The following is a 15348-nucleotide window of genomic DNA, read 5'->3' as shown; positions in this document are numbered from 1 at the left end:
GGTGCTGCTAACACAACTGTTTGACTTCACCCCTGGAGATGCACTCCATTGCCTCTCAAGTCAGATGGTTGCCAGCAACAACAACCAACAATAGTACAGAGAAGTACCTCTTTTAAAGTGCACTTTGAAGGAGGAAAACAAACTTATGGATCTCCCCAATTTGCCTCTTATTTGGCCAGTGTGCATACCCATTAGCTGTACAGTGGTACCTCTGGTTGCGAATGGGATTCGTTCCAGAGGCCTGTCCGCAACATGAAAGGAACGGAACCCGCAGCAGCGCATCTGCGCACACGCGGATTGCGATTTGCTGCTTCTGCGTATGCGTGTGACGTCATTTTGCACTTCTGCGCATGCGTGAGCGGTGAAACCCGGAGGTAGCCGTTTCTGGTACTTGCGGGATGTAACCTGAAAGAGCATAACATGAAGCCGACGTAACATGAGGTATGACTGTACCCTCAAGTTTGGCAACATCTACAAATTTGATGATCACCTCACCCCATTTCCTTTACCCAAGTCTTTTATTAAGAAGTTAACACAACACTGGGCCCAGGACAGAACCCTGCTGCAGCCTACTTGCCACATTTCTCCAGGAACGATTGAGAAATACAGTTTCAGTATGGCCTGCCAACTAGCTACAAATCTTCCCAAGAGTCTAGCTAACATTTTAGCAGCTTAGTCGCTACTCAGTTGACCCTAATAGACTATGTGGAAAGATAATAGCAGAGAGCCAAAAACAGATTGCTGAGAGAAAGCAGAAGACCTTCTCCCTATAAAAATAATTAGGAAGAGAAAAGGTAATCAGCTGTAGCAAAACAGCAGAGGGGTCAAGGAGGATGAGGATATGTACGGGATCATCGAATGTGGCACTGAAGAGATTAATCAGCAATTAGCCTAACTAGCATTACTGTTTATTCATTAGAAGAAGTAAACAAATTTCTGAGCACCAAAATAGCTGTGAAATGATTCTAGCTGACTTGCATATGAAAAAGAGATTTTGCAAACCAACATTTCTTCCTTCAAGAGGATTACTGGGCACCCATTTTCTATGTTTTTGGGGGTTTTTTTTGGCCTGTTATGTCTGTATACTGTCAAAACAGTATCAGAATAAATAACATCATATTTTGGAGCATTGTGATATGGTAGTTAACAGATAGTTAGGTCCTTTGTTTTTCTGGAAAACAAGGAAACGGATTTCCAGGTTTCCTGCTGCTCTCAAAGTATTTTAAAAATATCACAATGAAAGACAAACTGCTTGAAATAAATGAATGAGGAAATGATGGGGAAAAAACCAGGACAAAAGTTTTGATTCACATACATTCCATCACTTTGACAGAAAATTCCAAGGCTTGATCCTTATCGGGGAAACAAAATGACCCAAGGAAAATAGAAAATTAGAGTATGTCAACAGACTGTTCAATTTTCTTCTTTATAGCTAACATTTCTTCAAGCTCTTGGCAAATATGCTTGAAGTAATGTTTCTGAAAATGATGAATTGTGGAAATCCTATGTTCTACATTCAAGACTGAAGAAAGAGTGGTGGTATAGCTGTGTAATCCATTTTTGGAATAAACAGAACTTTCAACTTTCTTGAATATGTATTAAATATTATGGCATACCAACTAATTAAAAGCACATATTCATATCTATAAATGTTGGCTCTGTAAATCTGATTGGACACAATTTACATTCAGTTTGGATTCAAAATGAGATTGGGGTGAATCTGAACCACTTTATGAAGTTCTTGAGCTATGTGCTAAATTAAAGTTCAGGAATAAGATCCTATTAAAGCTCATTCCTTGGCAATATCGTAAGTTCTGTTTGCAATTTCTCAATAGTATTGTTTATCTTGCTGCACCCATCCATGAAATTCTTTACAGTGGCCTTGGCCAAGTCTGAAATTAATTATGTGGACCCAGCAGTTTTGATATCAAAACTGTGGGACTCTTACGGATGTGCATTATTTTGAAAATAAACAGCTACAGCCTTTGCTGTATGGAGATTTTAAAAAGTCAATATTTAAAATGATGGTGCTCAGAATCTCACATTTGTTTTTTTCGGGCATTATCTTTGTGTAGTGAAGTGAGAAATCAGACCCTCCTTTTACTGATCTGCTGTAAACTTGCTTGCTTTAATCTGCATTGATCTTTACCAGTTGCAAATCCTTCTTTGGCTAATATGTTTTCAAATCTTCTTGCAATCTTTGCTATTAGGTTACACACCACTTGAGTGCCTGTATTCCAAGAGCTCCTTGTAAAATGCCTCTTGATTGAGGACCGTATTGCCAAGAATAGAAACCTAGTTGGTTTGAATCCAAAGCTTCCCTTTTTCCAGCAGAAGGAGGAAAACTTTGGGTCTAACCTGGTGTGGTGTTTTGGTGCCTGCACACACACACACACACACACAGAGAGAGAGAGAGAGAGAGAGAGAGAGAGACCATTTCAGTTCATTGTATCTGATATCTCTTATATGCAGCCAGTTCTATGAAAGATATATAAAGGCAAAGGTAAAGGGACCCCTGACCATTAGTTCCAGTCGCAGACGACTCTGGGGTTGCGGCGCTCATCTCGCTTTATTGGCTGAGGGAGCCGGTGTACAGCTTCCGGGTCATGTGGCCAGCATGACTAAGCCGCTTCTGGCAAACCAGAGCAGCGCACGGAAACACTGTTTACCTTCCCGCTGGAGCGGTACCTATTTATCTACTTGCACTTTGACGTGCTTTCGAACTGCTAGGTTGGCAGGAGCAGGGACCGAGCAACGGGAGCTCACCCCGTCACGGGGATTCGAACCACTCACCTTCTGATTGGCAAGTCCTAGGCTCTGTGGTTTAACCCACAGCGCCACCTGCATCCCTATGTAAGATATATATGAAAGATATATATATATATAGATAAATGTAATTGCCAAAGTAATAAAAATACAGCCATTCAAAACTTAGTGATGGTTTCATTTTCCTTCTATATTAATTAGCTGAAAGTTTCTCCTCTTCCCCACTTCCTGAAAGATAAGGGGGAGCAGTAGTACAGCAACTTGTTTATTTTCTAACCCTGTAATTCAACTATTTAGAAGTAATTAGCAATAATTATTAACAGTATTTCAGTGTTACATTAGAAAACAACATAGGGACAACTCTGCCTGGGGCAACAAACAATCTGCCTGCTTTGGTCCCTTTCCAAAGCCCACTGCAGTCTTTTGCATGCATTGGGTTCAGTGAAGATGACTGAAGAGATTTTGGAATGTATCTTCTTGGTTTGAAGTTTTTGTTTGTGGTTTCTATCCTACCTTAAGGATACAAATGCTTCCAGTGGTGACTTCTAAGTAAAAGCAAAGGGCAATACCCAAACATAAAAACTAATCAGGATCCTTCCCACGGGGTAGCTGGCTTGAATGTATCCCAACAGTTTATTCTGGTATTTCAAAGGACAGTTGAATTGCTTTTTGCCTTGCTTTTCATTTTTTCAATGCAAAATTCAATATTCTAATTTTGATCTCTTTTATTCAGTGAGTACCAGTCAGCTTGGTTCAATGGACAGGATATTGGGTGTGGGCTTGGGTTTAAACGTCTACTTTTATCTATAAGCATGCAGTCTTTGACTACATCACTCTGTCGCACATTTTGATACCTAATTGTAAAATGTAGATTATAGTTTGCTTCTTCACAAATTGTCAAGGCAAATGAGCACTTCAGCATTATGAGATATTTTTGATAATAGAGAGAGAGAGAGACGGAGGGAGTCTGGTTCTTTGCATCTTCATAGTTTAGGTTTATGTAAAGGCATGACAGGAAAAAATAAAAATGGTGCAAGAAAAGAAACTCTGATTGACCTTCCTTCATATCTTGCATGATACATATCATATAAAATGTACCATTTACAGGTCCTCTACAAGCAAAAACATGATGCTGAAAAGGGTACATCAAGTTATGCGCATATGAAGGAGCCTCCAGATGTTAAGCATGCCATGGAAGTCAGTAAACACCAAAGTAATGTGAGTATTCTTCTATTAATTTGTGATGCTCCTATGTTTGAAATGAAATGTAGCTTTGATATTTTGGAGAAATCATGGTTTGAGAATTTAATCATACAACGATTTAAGGGAAATATTTGCTAGTTATAGAAAATGCTTTGTATGAAAACCGTGAGTGAGATCCAACCTAGTGCAAGTGCGCATTCATTAGCGCAGCAGGGCACCTCTTTGCTCCTCCGGTACAGATATTGGGGATACACAGGAATAGGAATCATGGAAGAAAGGATGAGAGATTTGCTCTTCTCCATGAGACTCCACACCATGCCCCATCATCACATTCAGGATTCAAAGGGATCAATTGTGATCGCTCGCACTATGTGAGGCTGCGTCCCCTGACTTAAGAGAGAAATGGGAGAGGGGCAGAGAGGCTAAGGAGGGAGGGAGGGAGACAAGGACATTGAAATAGACCAGGGGCCATCAAACTTTTTCAGCAGGGGGCCAGTCCACTGTCCCCCAGACCTTGGGGTGGGAGGCGGACTATATTTTGAAGGGGGAAAAAGAATGAATTCCTATGCCCCACAAAAAACCCAGAGATGCATTTTAAATAAAATGACGCATTCTACTCATGTAAAAAACACGCTGATTCCCGGACCGTCCGTGGGCTGGATTGAGAGGGTGATTGGGCTGGATCCGGCCCCCGGGCCTTAGTTTGCCTACCCATGGAACAGACACAAGCAGGTTATTTGTGTGTTGTGGGTAGTTTTTTGTGAACGTGTTTGTTATTTTAGCAAGATGCAGGGAGTGATAGGGATGGAAAGACTGTGAGTGACATTCAGTTCACAGGGCTTCATGGCGACCGAGGGGAAGACTGGAGAAAACTAAAACAATGTCTCAGGACAACTGGAAGTGGCTGCACACAAAGGGTGGCACCGGGAAAGGAAGACAGAAAAAGAGAAGAAACAAAATTAAAAAAATCCTTCCAGTAGCATCTTAGAGACCAACTAAGTTTGTTATTGGTATGAGCTTTTGTGTGCATGCACACTTCTTCAGATACACTGAAACAGAAGTCACCCTTACTCAGAAGGGTGGTGGGAATGGGTGATTGGCTGGTATTAGAAGTAGGGGGGAAAAGGCCTGAGGAAAGAAGGGAGCTTGATATGAACATAACCACTTTGATGAAGGCAGGAAAGCGAACTGGATTCTGGGAGCTGCCTACATCCCTCAGATTGTCTTTCATGCCTTTGACCACTGATGATCTTTAACCAGCAGCACAGAACTGCCTTTCAGATAGGAATAAATGATTCTGCACCAACCTTATGAGGGAAAAAGCAAGACTGATGTAGAAAGGGGTCCCCAAATTGTGAAAGCAAAATTATCACCTTCTTAATACATGTTAGAACTCCATCCAACATTTTGACTACACCTATACTACACCAGAAATGGCTTGTGAAATAGTGTGGCTTTGGTTGTTTGGCATGTGGCATTAAGGAAAAATGTGTGGTTCTTTAGATCATAGTGGGCTTTGTTACACAAAAGAAATCTCCAAATTTAATAATGTTTCCTCAACCCCAATATTATTTTTGCAGCTTATAGAGTCAATATAAAATCAGAACAAAATGAAAGGCAATCATGATACCTGCTTTTGCACTTAACAAAACAGAAAGTTTTGTTTATTGTGAGTTGTTTATTTTGTTTATTGTTTATTGTGAATATTTTCAGCTATGTGACAGGCATCAGTATTAACAGATTATTTACAAAAAGAATTTTACAGCTTTTCCAGTTCCATAGCTCTGTCATGCACTGGGAAACAGGTATACCAATTTATACCTATTGTTTTCCATTTACTTGGTTCATTTACTTACTTGGTTAATTTTCTTACTCTTGAAGAGTTGACTTAATGTTTAAATTTGGGATTTCTAGTTTTGTAAAAATAAAGTTATTTTTGATTCACATGAGGCTGCATGTTCAGCTCTGAATATGAAAGTTTGTCATTGGAATGTAAAAAAATTAAGCATCCACCCTCCTAGAGTGTATTTTTTTTGCTTCAATGAGCTTTGTTTTGAAGATTAAACCTATTGTAGACATATTGTAGGCAGGACAAAACCTTTCTTATCTACCAACAGAGTGTTATGTGTCAGTATAGGAGCAGAATGCTTATTTACCTACATTGCTCTAATTAATTCCAACCTTTACACATAGAGTTTACAATTAATAGGATTAGGGCGAGTTTAAGATTATTTGCTCAGACTTATACTTAAGTGTGTGAAATGGGAAATTTCCTTTTACAGATGAAGGCTGTCATCCTCTAAAAATATCATTGCACTCCCAGTTTGAAATCGTCTAGTGCGTCATGACTTCATGCCACCTTGAACAGAATTCACGCTGAGCTTCACAGTCGGCTGAAGTTGTATAATAGGAAAATAAATACTGTCAAATTTCCCAGGCTTATAACTTAGGGGATGGACATTTTAATGATCTTAACATCTATAGCAAGCAAAATGATCCCCCAAATTATGGCAATTACATTTCTGACCCCAAGAAATATAGTTACAAAATTATTTTAGTTGGTATGCTATGTTTACCTGAAAGCTTGTTCTGCAATACGTGATTAATTTTCTGGTTGTAGAATATTAAATCTGTCATCTTATACTCATCTAGGAGCAAATCCAAATCCCATGGAACTCAGTGAATCTCACTCCTAAATAGATATGCATGGGATTGTGTTGCTAATGTTGTGGCAGGATCTGGAGATCTGGTTAGCTAACCTCATATCCTCAAAAGGGCTTCCCTTATGTTTTATCAGTAGATGGCAAACCATCACTGAGCACTCAGCTATACAGCTGCAAATATAACATTTTAAGTGCATTATACAAACATGACACTAGATGGCGATGGTGAGCTAATGACAAATTCAATATATTTTTTTAAAAAACATTTTTTAAAAAAAGCATTTTCACAGCATTTTTAAAATATATGTCTAGATTCCACCTGAAATTATTTTCAAAGGCAGTCTTAAAACTATGGCATTCAGATTATGGAAGTGAAGAACAATTGTCCCACTCTTAGGGACTTTAGGCAATGTGAGAAGCAGGGGGGTGGAACCTGTAGCCCTCCTGATGTTGTTGATCTTTGCCTTGCCACATGATCAGGAATGCATTCTAGCAATATTTGGAAGACAGAACAGGGGTGGCCAATGTGTCTTGCATTGTCACAGTTGAGCATCTCCAGATAGGTAAAACGGGACAAGGGAAGGGATGAGGAAGAAGTAGGACGTAGGAAGGACCTTGTTTGGGTGCATGGTGGAACTGTTACCGATACTGCCTATCAAAACTGAAGTGATGTTGGCTGCATTTTATTTAGATGCTTAGAAAGTTGATGTGGGTTTTAACTCTATTGTTGTTTTAACTTTTCAGATGTCTTATTAATTTTTCTTAGTGATTTCTTCTTGTTTGTAAACAGCTTTGCATTTTTGTGTGTGTTTTGTTTTACAATCAAGCGCTGCATATTTTTTTTTGAAATAAATAAATGAAATAAATTTACCAGAGCAGAATGGCAACAATATATCCACCACCAGTTCATAGACTAAATAGGAGATAGGCTTAATCGGTAATAAGATCAGGACTGTGCATACTGGTGAAATACGATGGGAACTAGAAATGAAAAACCTTAGTCTTACCCTTCTATGTATTTATTTACTATTTGCAGTTATTGATTGCTTATTCACTAGGTCCCCGAGTCCATCACAGCTATATGTCACCATGAAGAATCTCTTGCTGTTTCGATGCCATTTCCCCCTCTAATTTTTTAGAAGTGATTGCAGCCAATCAGGGATCATGTAGTTGCGTGTGATGTCCCTGGACCATGTAGCCAGTGCCACTGAAGGCAAGTGAAGCTGCATTGCCCTCATACAGAATGGGTGTTAACAGGAAGGTCTGCTTCTGCAATGTGCTCCCTGTCTTGTAGGACCTTACTGTGAGACAAGTGATGGCAGGCAATGGAAATTTCAGGGGTCCTTGGCCTAGCTGCCTTAGCAAGAGGCACATGTTTAGTTTCTTGACACCTGCCTCCACACCGGGTGTGCAGGCACCTTGCGCAAAATCATGAGAAGGAATGGCAAGTTTCACAGTGGGCTGCAGCGTTTGTGAACAGCACATATTTGTCTTGGCATGGGCCTAGTCGCGATAATTCACAGACTGGGAAATGCGTAGCCTTCTGCAGCCTATGTTCTGCTGCTACATGACATTAGTCATATCAATGGGGTATGGCAACATACAAACTATATAATGCAGACATTTGCAAAATGTTTGATGTCTCTGTCTCACTCCAACATAAATATATCTTTGACTGGGTGCCAGAAGAGTAATAATTTATGAGAGGGAAAGTATTGCGCTAGACCTTACATCAAACTTGATTGGTGAAATAACTGTCTGATTTTTCTACTGTCTCCTCACTGTGAAATTAACCACACTTCCTTATTTCATTTACTGTCACTTGGGAACAATAAGGTACAAAATTGCTGCAGCGTTCGCCACAAGATTCTGTGCATTTTTCTCTGTGTCTGAGCTGACAGTTCAGTCCTTGCTGCTGTTTTGAGCGCATATGCTGGGCTTTAATTTGCAATTTACATGGATGATGGGGTCCTTTTCAGAAACCTGTTCCTGCTGCCTTTATGGTATTCACTTCACCTCATGTGGTCATTAGGGTGAACAGCATATAATTAGCTAAATCTATGTAATGCTCTGAATTGCAAGAACCTGGATGCACTTCTGGTTTTATTCATTAAAAAAATGTTTCCAATGCTTTGCATGGCAGTAGTGAATAAGATGAGTTAATTTTTTACAAAGAATACTAGGAAATTATTTTAGCAGCTTCACTTAGACCTTTTTTTGTAAAAAGTAATGTATTAAATGAAAACATCATCAAGCGACTAACATACAGAAGCAGTCAGATTTTTTAAAAAATCTGTTTGTCTATCTACTTATTTAATGTATGTTCCACCCTTCCTCCTAAAGGAGCCCTGGGTTCATAGCGGTCAACTTTTCCCTCTTCTGGCGAGGAATCCTATTCGGAATAAGGGAATTTCCCTTAAAAAAGGAAAACGTTGACAGCTAGGCCTGGGTGGCAAACATATCAGTGATTAAAACAATACAACCAAGAACATGTAAAAACAATTTCACACATATATAAAAGAATAAAGGTGTTAAAGCGGTATGGACAGAAGCTGAAAATTCATGTTAATATTTTGGGAAGACTATTTGTTATAAAATTGTGATTTGTTTTTTTTAATTAATTAAAAAATACATCCACTAATATGGTACTTCCAATGTTCTTGTTGGCACGAAAGTTTAGAATTTGAAGGCAAAGTAATTTGTTTTTCAGATAAGGAAGAGATATTAGGAAAGGAATTGTGAGTGGGAGAAGCTTGATGCCCTTATGTCCTGCTTCCGGGCTTCACAGCTTGCAGCCTGCCTCCATCAACATTTGGTGGGGTACATTCTGGAAGAGCTGAAGTTTCCAAGATCCCTTTAAAGGCCACTGCATGCAGAGTTTGTAATAGTAATCTAGTGTGGATGTGACTAACCGGACTGAATCACTGTTACTAGATCAAACCTGATCAGCTTTTGTTACAGGACAATATTTTGTCCCAACCTGTAAATCCCAACCAGCTTTGTCTGCAAGGCAAGATAAACTTCAGATATCAATTAGATACGTTTGGGAAAACAAATGAAAAATAAAAGACTTCCCCTCATAATACACATTGCATAATATACATGCTGATATACTAGCATTTCCATTTTGGTCTTTGAAATAGGAATGAGTTTCTCATTTTGTTTATGATATAGGCTGTTATTAGGTTTTATTTTGCCTTTATCCTGGCAATCTACCAGGTGGTGTTTGCTGAATGTATAGGACAGCTAATATGTTAACATTGCTACATTTATAGCTGACCTGCTAAGTCATAGATAATTAATGAGTCTTTTATTTTACAGGTTTCATATAAAAAAGATCTCCAGGACACTCACAGATATACTGAAGTTTCAAATCGACCAGACATAATGATGGCAACCCAGTTGACAAAGATAATAAGCAACGTATGAAATTAAATTTCTTTGTAATTTATAGAAAATGTTGATAACTTAAAATTTATTTTTATTATGGACAGAGCTACTAAAGTTGTACAAAGTTATGATAAATTCTAGATTGCATTCAGACCAATAACCTAAGTACCCCAAAGGGGGCAATTTTCAGTAAACGATCCTTTCTCCCTCTTCTTATGTGCTTAGGTGCATAAACATGAGAAAATTTCCATCTAGCACTCATTATTATCAGCAGCCAAGCTTTCTAAAAACCCTTAACCTGCCGCCTCAACTTTTCTAGCATTCATCACTCCACTCAATTTTAAGCTTCCCCCAGTTCCTTTCTTCCAAAATTTTGGATTGGCCAATTAAAGAATGCCACCATGCAGCCTCAAATATCCATCTGGTTTTCATTCTTGAAGTACCAAAGTTGCATCCGAAGGTTTAAAGGATAGATTCTCTGTCTGCAGTTCTAGCATATAAGGTATCCTGTCTATCAGTCTCTGACCTTTCCCCCTTCCATGCTTCCTTGACCTGCACACCTGTTGGTGGGTTCACTCTCCTATAGAATTTCATGCAAACTCCCCTCCCCACCCCCGGTATGCAGACTTCCACTATATTTTACTCATTGCAGTCTTTATTGACTTTAATAGGATTGTATTTCTGTAATTTAGAGTGGAATCTGACCTATTATATTTTTTTTAAAAGGCAGCCACCTGCATTTTCAGTTCAGCTTTGCTGGAAATTGCAAATCCCCCCAAATAACAGGGAATCAGCATTTCTTATGTTTAAGTTCAACCCTTGATCAAACTGGAGGATTTTAAAAAAATCCTGCATATTGTTTCTCAAATAAAATAAATGCTACATTTGTTGAATCAGGAGAAGCCTGGGAATTGCTGATTAGAGTGTTAGTGAAAGTGGTGTCAACAAAGGTCACCAAAGATACTTGCTATACTGTTTCTTTTGAGACTTACATATCCCCTGACAAAAATGAAAGGGTGGGGGGAACTCTCAAAATAAAATTATGCCTGGCGTGCACATACTTTTATTTTTATTACTTGAAGGCTGAATATGCGAGAGGAAGGCGAGAAATGAGTAAGGAACCAACTGTCCTCGGAAGACCAGACTTCAACCATGCAAAAGAGGTTTCCAAATATTTAAGCCAAGTAAGATTTTCTTAGCTTTCAGACAATGACTCAATTGAGATATCTGATTCCCAGGAGTGCAATCAAATGCTTCACTTTTCTAATTGCAAACTATCTATAATTGCATGAAAACTTCAAGATAAGGTTTCCACAACTCTTTCCCATAGAATTGCTGTAATTGGTATGCATTAAATATTTTGAGAGATCTATAGCTAAAAGCCCACAAGTGGACGAGGAAATTTGCCTTCGGTCACAGTTAGTTTGGTGGTGGGATTAATACATTTTGATGTCACTGGCCAAATATATAGTCATTGGGGCTGGACGGTGGTGTTTGATTTTTGTTTCAAAGTCTTTTGAAAGTGGATATTTTCTTTTGCCACACAAAAGCCTGCTTTATAAAAAATAATAATAATAATTTCAGTCCATTCAGAGAGCAAACCACATGAACTTAGTGGAGCCATAAGACAGAGAGTGGCATTATGTCATTCTGCTCGATGTCAAGGTGTCACTAAATTCTAAGATATGATTGCAATTGATGCAAATGAATGTCACAGAGCCCTGGAAAACAGCAATTTCCCCCCTCGCTGCATCTGTGCAGTCCTTGTGTTCTCTTTGGATCATGGATAGTTCATATATGAAGGGAATTCTAGGGACGAAGAGGAGTCTAGTGATCTTTCAAGGAATACTGGTGTATTAAGAAGAGAATAGTGTTTATAGGCATAGGCGATTTTAAGCCACTACTTTTTCACACAAAAAGGAACAAACCATCCTTCCTGGTCCTATTTTCCACCCAAAGAACAGTTTATGGGAACATGATTGGGACGTAAAAGCTACGGTACATCTGCTACTTAAAAAAAAAAAGGAGTTAATTAGGCCAAGTGGAAAAAAATTAAGATCTGCTTTATGATACCTGTAAGCTAAATCATATAATTAAAATATCATTTACTTTAATCACACACGCTGGTCGAAAGCAGCGAGGTTATATATTTCCTCTTTCTTTTTAGAACCCCTGTAATAAGGTTTTGCGTGAATAATCCCATTATCTTATTAAATAATTTGCTCTTTGTTAATAATCCTTTAAAATACTAATTTATATCTTACACTCAATCAGTGTGGTATTAATTATTTGAGGGGTAACTATTAGAGCTTGGATCATGTGCTAAGGTATTGTATTACTGTAGAAAATGCAGGGGATTTTTGCCACATTTGGCCCAGGACATTTCATGCAAGAACGGCTACACTGAGAGGCATCTATTTCAGGACCCAAAGTAGTGTTGTGCTGCAGCAGCTGCCATGACATTACGATGGATCCTGGCCACTTCTTTTAAACCCTGTGCCGACTGTCTTCATCCCTGGCAATCATTTGCTTGCTTTAGTTATGTAGGTGGGGCCAGCTCTTGCTTTTATGCCTCAGACACCATGTTATTTATTATCCTCTCTCAGGTTATATTCTCAGCAGGTACTTGATGCTTCCAGACAAATTTCAGGGTGCTGCATATTTATGCTCTACTTTATTTGATCTCCTGGAAACCCTTTGGTTGTTCTCAGCTTCTTAGTATATACATTTTGTTTGTTATAGGGATAAGAAAATGATTTATAGTGTTAAAAACCTATTTCATTTACAACGAGAGCTTTCTAATGTGCAATGCCTAGTGATTGGCTTTTTTTTAAAAAAACCTTTTGGGGTGGTAAATAGAACAGCAGGTGCTATTGTTCACTTATGAAACCTAATACTTATTGAAAGTGCTTGCGGTTAGGAAAGCTGCCTTATAGCTTCAAAAGATACACTTTCCCCAGCTGTATATGGGATTTGTGCAAGTTTAGCAAGAAATTTGTTTGGCTTAGCATTCTTCACGGTTGTTTTTGTTTTCCTCCTGCTTCTTTCTGAGCCATGTCTTGATGATTTATATGATATATGTTGTCTTAAATTAATCTCAGTCCTTAAAACATGCTTCACATGTAATCATCACATTAAATAAGTATCTTGATACTCAAATAAAACGATTATTGTGAGAGACTCCTTTGGAAAGGACTGTAGCTCAGTGATAGAGTATATACTTTGCATGTAAAAGGTCCTGTTTTCAATCCTTGGCATGTAAGGTAGAGCTAGAAAATACCCCATCTGAAGCTCTGCAGAACAGCTGCCAACCGGAATGAACAGTGTTGACACTGTTGGACCAGTGGTCTGACTCAGACTAAGGCAGCGTCCAATTTCCTTTCTATGCTCTCAAGAAAAGAAAGGAAGACAATGCAGTAAATGGTCAGGATTTTTGTAAAGAAAAGACATACTTCTTTTGAGACACGTGCCTTTGCTTCCCATCCAATAGCTTATAAAGTTAGCCTTTATAATTAAAATCGAGCTTGGGGGGGGGGAACCTTCCCAGTTCTTTAAAACTAGTTTGGCAATGAAAAGCTCCTGGGATTTCTGCTCTTCAAAAGGTTTTTTTTAAGCCTGACATGCACCTGAGAGTGTGGTATAGATGTCTTCTGTTAGAAACAAACTTTTGACCACATTTAACGCCAGACTGCTTCCCCTTTCTCCTGTGCACTGCAACCAAAATTTTATTCTACTCTATAAACCGCATCATTTGTTCAGATCTTGCTCTTGTTGTTTTTACTTTGAGTTTGAAAGTTTACCACCAACACGTGCTATTCTTACTTGCCCTCTTTTTCCAAAGGCTGGGACTAGGGAGACCTGCCATTGACAGCAGCAACCTTACATTAAGGTTTTCATTGGAAATATTAAGTGATACAAGGCCTGTGACACGATGCTGTTGCACTTCAGTGCTGCTGTTGGTAGGAGCAGAGAAGCTTACAGCACCATGGTGTAACATTATGGATGTTGTATCAGCAGATATTACTGAGGAGAGATGGAGGGTTCCTATTTTTCGTGGCAGCCTTCTATCTGCTGCGTCATCTAGTTCCAGCTTTCCTTTCCTTTTATGAAGCAGGGATCAGGCAAAGATGTTCCAGAAACCTAGATAAGCCCTTTGGGGCCGGGCCTATGGCCCTGTACCATACCCTCTGTGTTTATTGAACTGGCCTGTAATTATATAACTGAGGGTTTGGGATAAGCTATGAATAGAAAATGCCGATGCTAAGCTATTCTGAATTCTGCACTTATGCACTATTACAACCTATGCGATTTGTTTGTTTCTCAGGCAAAATACAAAGAGCAGTTTAATAAGGATATGAAGAATTACTGCTACAATCCTCTGGAAAGTGCTTCTTTCAAGCAAGCACAACTTGCCTCTGTCTTGGCAAGTGATGTAAGTAGGGCTGTTTTTGGCACTCTTTTTATTGTAACGTTTTTGTGTGGAAGTTGCTTGGTGGGCATTTTATTTTCTTAGCATTTATTTGGAAAGGTCTCTTTTCAAAGGGTTAAACTTTCCCCTATAATAGAATATGCATTGCGGCCATCTCTTTGTCAGACCGTAGTAAATGAGTGCCACCTAATGGCCGATAGAAAACATGGCAGGCAAACATGGAAAAGAAGAACATTTTTTTCCTGCAGTGAAAATGAAACCATGCATTTCTGTCCCATGCTCTGGTTTGTTTTTAACCAAATGTCTATTCTTCACCTTGCAGGTGAAATACAAAAAAGACCTAGAAAGCCTTCATGAGCCAGCATCTACCTTTCCGAACCTGTTACAGTTAGAGCATGCCTTGAATGCCAGCAAAATAAGTAGCCAGGTAAGTTGACTTTCTTGTGATTAATTCATTTGAATAGGGTTTTAAAATGCAAATGGTTCAGAGCAGATAATTGTTGTGTTATGTTCCATTAAACTTAATGAGCCCTTCATCTGAAGGAGCAGGTACATTGGTTGGGGGTACTACTTCTGGGTCCACTGCTGTCGCTTGAGGTTCAGGTGGCCTCAGTGGCATAGAGTACCTTCCGTCAGCTTTGGCTGGTGGCTCACCTGCGCCCCTATGTGGACAAGAATAGCCTAACTTCTGTTGTCTGTGCTCTGGTAACCTCTAGGGTAGAGTTCTGCAACGCGTTATACATGGGGCTGCCTCCAAAGACAGTTCAGAAACTTCGGCTGGTGCAGAATTCAGCGGCCAGGTTGCTCACTGGGGCAGGTTGGTTTGAGCATATTACACCAATCCTGGCCTGATTGCACTGGCTGCTGATTAGTTTGTGGACCTGATTGTTTTGACCT

At 39.2% G+C, this 15348-nt stretch overlaps 1 protein-coding gene across 14 annotated transcripts in view; it reads left to right on the top strand.

The window, feature by feature from the left end:
- Positions 1 to 15348, top strand: part of NEBL (nebulette) — a 174823-nt gene that overhangs the window by 132515 nt on the left and 26960 nt on the right. For 10 of the 14 annotated variants that reach the window (XM_083579368.1, XM_083579361.1, XM_083579371.1 and 7 more), the window contains 5 exons: positions 3874 to 3984; positions 9954 to 10055; positions 11105 to 11206; positions 14347 to 14454; positions 14774 to 14878. The exons of the other annotated variants lie outside the window; for them this stretch is intronic. In XM_083579368.1, coding sequence (XP_083435494.1) covers positions 3874 to 3984; positions 9954 to 10055; positions 11105 to 11206; positions 14347 to 14454; positions 14774 to 14878 — 528 coding nt within the window. The remainder of the gene's footprint in view (positions 1 to 3873; positions 3985 to 9953; positions 10056 to 11104; positions 11207 to 14346; positions 14455 to 14773; positions 14879 to 15348) is intronic. 14 annotated transcript variants of the gene reach the window in all.

The sequence above is a fragment of the Podarcis filfolensis genome (assembly GCF_964270895.1).
Source record: "Podarcis filfolensis genome assembly, chromosome: 12".
Lineage (NCBI taxonomy): Eukaryota > Metazoa > Chordata > Lepidosauria > Squamata > Lacertidae > Podarcis > Podarcis filfolensis.
This window is presented reverse-complemented; position numbering and strand designations above follow the sequence as displayed.